General features: G+C 31.8%; 1 protein-coding gene across 1 annotated transcript; it reads left to right on the forward strand.

Annotated features, from left to right (window-relative positions):
* On the forward strand, nucleotides 1–3,972 carry LOC141590911 (exopolygalacturonase clone GBGE184-like). The gene is made up of 5 exons (XM_074411424.1): nucleotides 1–273; nucleotides 1,500–1,808; nucleotides 2,352–2,641; nucleotides 2,761–2,980; nucleotides 3,538–3,972. The coding sequence occupies exons 1-5, from the start codon at nucleotides 103–105 to the stop codon at nucleotides 3,784–3,786; spliced, it is 1,239 nt and encodes a 412-aa protein (XP_074267525.1). The 5' UTR covers nucleotides 1–102; the 3' UTR covers nucleotides 3,787–3,972.
* Nucleotides 3,973–4,601: the final 629 nt, after the last annotated feature.

The raw sequence follows: 4,601 nt of genomic DNA on the forward strand, positions 1-4,601 counted from the left end.
TCAGATCTTGAATTTAAAAAAAAAATAAAAATAAAAAAAAAGTTGGTCTTGTAATATAGACCTAAACAACCCTGGAGCAAAGAGTTGCAAGGTCACACAATAATGGCGATTAATAATAATGTAATTGTATTAGGCCTATTGATATCGTCAATGTACAGTGGCCTTGCTACGACTGCCTTTGCATTGCCTGCGGTTTTTGATGTAACCAAGTATGGTGCAGTCGGAGATGGCTCCCCTGCTACTACCGATGATGGAGACTCGGCCAATTCCTTGGTAATTTAAAAGAACGTCTTTTGGTATTGTATATGATGTATAACGGTTTTATAATAACTTATGCAATGTATAAGTTATTATAAGGTCGTTGTGCATGCTGCATGCAGCGTAGATTTGTCTTGTTTATGAATTTATGAAATATGGTTTTGTTTCATTATTGTTCGATTAGTTTAACGCTTTTATTAGATGGAAATTTTATGATAAAAACGTTATAATCATGCAGAATACTATTTTGTTTTTTAGACTTAGGTATATGAGCCAGTAAAATATTAATCGTGATAGAATAATTGAGAATCTTTATTTCGTTATTATTGAGGTGTTAATTTGAACACAAATTCTTATTTAGGATAGATACTTCCGTCTTAGATAAGAATTTGTGTTGTTTTATATCATTCCTTTTTACAATAGAATTGTATTGGCCTTGGATCATGTAGTATTTTTGACTTTTTAGTTTTGAAATAAATTAGGTCAATCAAATTATTTGTTCATGTGTTGTTCAATGTGTAGTTTTCGTGAACTGCATGCATACAAAACTTACATGCACGACTTCGAACTTTTTTTTTTTTTTTTTTTTTTTTTGGAGACGATGAACTTTAATAAATAAAAGGGATATTCTCTTGTTACCCCTCAACTTTTTCATTTTCTATGATATACCCCTCTTTTCATGCAAAAAAAACTTTGACCGTCAATAACTCTTGGCTACAAGTTCAGAATACGATAAACTATTTTCCAAATTGAGCGTCTTTAAGAGATCTTTCGTTTGAAAAAAATTCACCGACGTCTCAACTCGTAGCCGGGAATTATGGTCAGTCAAAGTTTATTCGTTAAAAAGTGTTTGACCAACCATAACTACCGGCTACGAGTTCAAAAAGCGGTGATTTTTTTTTTTCAAATTGAAGGCCTTGACGATATAATTGGTTTGAAAAAAAAATTACTATTTTCTGAACTCGTAACAGAGAATTATTGTCGGTCAAAAGTTTTTTTGTGAAAAATGATGGGTACACCTTAGAAAACGAAAAAGTTCAGGGGTTCACGAGAGAATAATCCTAAATAAAAAAGAAAAAGGAGATTATAGAGTATTTGATTACATTTAAGACTACGCCTTCTTATTTAATGTTTGCCAACATTTGAAATATATACAAAATTTACTATCTTTGTACCATTGTATATTATCAAATGATCAAAAGGCAAAGAAATGATAATGAAATCTACGTATACATACGCAGGCGTTTATCCAGGCATGGAGGGCAGCATGCGATAGCCCCGGGGTAACTAGAGTAATAATTCCAAAAGGAACATTTATGGTAGGACCAGTTTTATTTTCAGGACCCTGCAAATCTACCGTGACCGTTGAAATTCAAGGAATTGTGTTGGCTAACCCTGATGTCACTCTCTATTCTGAACCCGAATGGATTTTATTTGAGAATGTTGATGGTGTTACCCTCACCGGCACTGGTGTAGTCGATGGTAACGGTCCTAAAACTTGGAGTTTGAATGATTGCTCTAAGAGTTCCGATTGTGCACCTCTCCCTACTGTAAGCTTCTATTATTTCAAGTTTTTATTATGAAATTGGTTTTCGAAGTTCCATTTTAGGCTATGTTTGGTAAAACTAAATTTTAAAGATAATTGAAACTCCGAAAAGATAGTTTGAAAACGAAAAGCTACTTAAACTTGAAAAGGTAATCGATAAGGAAATTTGAAAAAGGTAGGAATTTGATAAGATGAATCGATTATAAAAAAATATTTGGCAAACTAGCTGAAAAGGTAGCTGATTTTTGGTAAAATGACATAAAAGTTTATGATAATTATTTAATATTATAGATTGAAAGGGTAATAAATGGAAGATAATTTATTTCAGTACCTGAAAATCCCAAATGCTACTCTAGTCTCTAGGTAGCATTTCATTTCAGGTAACTTATTTGACCAAATAAGCTACTTGCCAAACACGTGCAGAAAATCAGGTAGCTGAAATTTTGGTCAAATAAGTTACCTGAAGTGTCGTGCCAAACGGAGCCTTAATAAGTTATTATCTCTTTTACTAATTGATGAGTTGTTTGAATTATATATGCACTTGCAGTCTATAAAATTCCACAGAGTTAACAACGGAGTGATTGATGGAATTAAATCAGATAATGCTATGTTCTTTCATATGTTTATTACCAATTGTCAAAATGTGGCAATTCGTAATGTAAAAATCACTGCCCCGTTCAACAGCCCTAATACTGATGGTATTCACATTGGTGGCTCTACTCTTGTCAATATTACTAATTCCATTATTGGAACCGGAGACGATTGTATATCTATTGGACACGGTTCTAAAGACATTACTGTAACCGGTGTAACTTGTGGCCCTGGTCATGGTATCAGGTACATGCACATATCCATGATTTATATAGTAGCATAATTAATCTTCCTTAAAACGGATATATCTATCTTAATAGTAATGAATCATGACTTTTTTTTTTATTTATATTGATGATTGATAGTATTGGGAGTCTTGGAAAATATAACAACGAGCTAGAAGTGAGCAAAGTGCTAGTTAAGAATTGCACACTTATTGGAACTACAAATGGTGCAAGAGTTAAATCATGGCCAGGGAATAAGCCAAACAAAGCCTCGGGAATTATATTTGAAGATTTGATAATGGATCATGTGAAGAACCCTATTATTATTGATCAACAATATGGCAAGAAAAAGAGCACCGAGGTAATTTATTCAAAACTTGAAGAATTATTTCATTTTAACTAAATTTTACCTTTAATTGAACAGTAAAAAATGTACGAAAGATATTCAAAAAGGGTACGGAGAAATGGTCTTTCAATAACTTATTAAGAGACAGTCTCTTACGATATTTTATCACTAAAACTTGGGAGACGGTCTCTTACTAAATTATTAAGAGAACACTCTTTCGTACGGTCGTACCTCTTTATTGTTGATCGTGACTCTTTATTGTTTAATTCGTCTTTACGAGTACATTAAAAATATTTAACTTTTATAATTTTTGCAAATACGTAGCTAACGATATTTAGCGCGTAAAACACACATTGGCAAACGTGAAAAAGGAAAGTGGTAGAGTGGAGTTGAATGGAGGAAGTACATAATAACCGTACTCCTTTCATCATTAATCATAATTTGTATTTATTTTATTACTTATAGTTCCATTTTTTTCTTTAAATTGTAAAATAGTCTTCCAATAAATTTATTGAAAAACTGTCTCTTAGAAGACTTAGTCGATTGATTACTTTTCCATATTGATTATGCAGGCATCTCATGTGAAGATTAGTGATGTTCACTTTAGAAATATTAGAGGAACCTCGACCACCAATGAAGTGGTCACTTTAGCATGCAGTCCAGCTATACCTTGTGAAGGAATTGAGATTTCAAATATTAACCTCACTTTTGATGGGAAACAAGTATTACATAGGAAGGTTGCTCCTAATCTAGGAGTTTTGGCTATTTGTTCAAATGCTAAGGTCACTTTTAGTGGAAAACATGATGGAATTAATTGCTAAAAATTTAGAGGAAAAAAAAACAAGAAAAATGGAAAGAAAATTCAAGAGAAAAGTAGGGAAGACCAAAACAAGTAGTGCTTGTTTTACTTTGTAAGGTGTATCATGTTTTTTTGATAATCTATTTGATAGTAGACATATGAGGGTGTATAATTGTTTTTCCAATTAAGATAATTTTGTTCTCAAGTACTCCATTTATCTTGTTTATTAATTTACATTTTATATTATTTGTAAAGAGTATATATGTTGATTAAAAATAAACAAATAATTAAGATATACTCCCTCCTATTCTATATATTCTTCCCTATTTCCTAAAACGGATTATTCAGGTTTTCTTCCCCTTTCTTATTTTGGAAACTTTTACTCTTATTTTATTCATTTCTCTTTCCTATCACCAAACCCCACCCAACTCTTTTACTCATATTTTATTACTTTCCTTCATATTTTGGCCCCACCATTTCTTATTTAACTCATATTTATTCATCCCTCTCTCCTACTACCAAACCCCACCCAACTTTTTACTCTTATTTTATTCTTCTCCTTAATTCTCGTGCCCACAAACAAAGGGAAGAATACATAGAATTGGAGGGAGTAGAAATTAAAATACATAAGAATCAATATACACAATCACTTTATGTAGGTTTCAGGGCAATACTAAAGTTCTTATTCTTTAGAATATATATACTTCCATAAATTAAAGAACAAGAGTTAGTTCAAGTAAGAGCTCTCTTACCTCAATCTAAGGTGACGGTTTAATTCTTACAAGTGACATAATGCGCTCATTTGACAAAAAAAATTGTATACATATATCTTAATCT

This window comes from Silene latifolia, chromosome 7 (assembly GCF_048544455.1).
Source record: "Silene latifolia isolate original U9 population chromosome 7, ASM4854445v1, whole genome shotgun sequence".
NCBI classification, from domain to species: Eukaryota; Viridiplantae; Streptophyta; class Magnoliopsida; order Caryophyllales; family Caryophyllaceae; genus Silene; species Silene latifolia.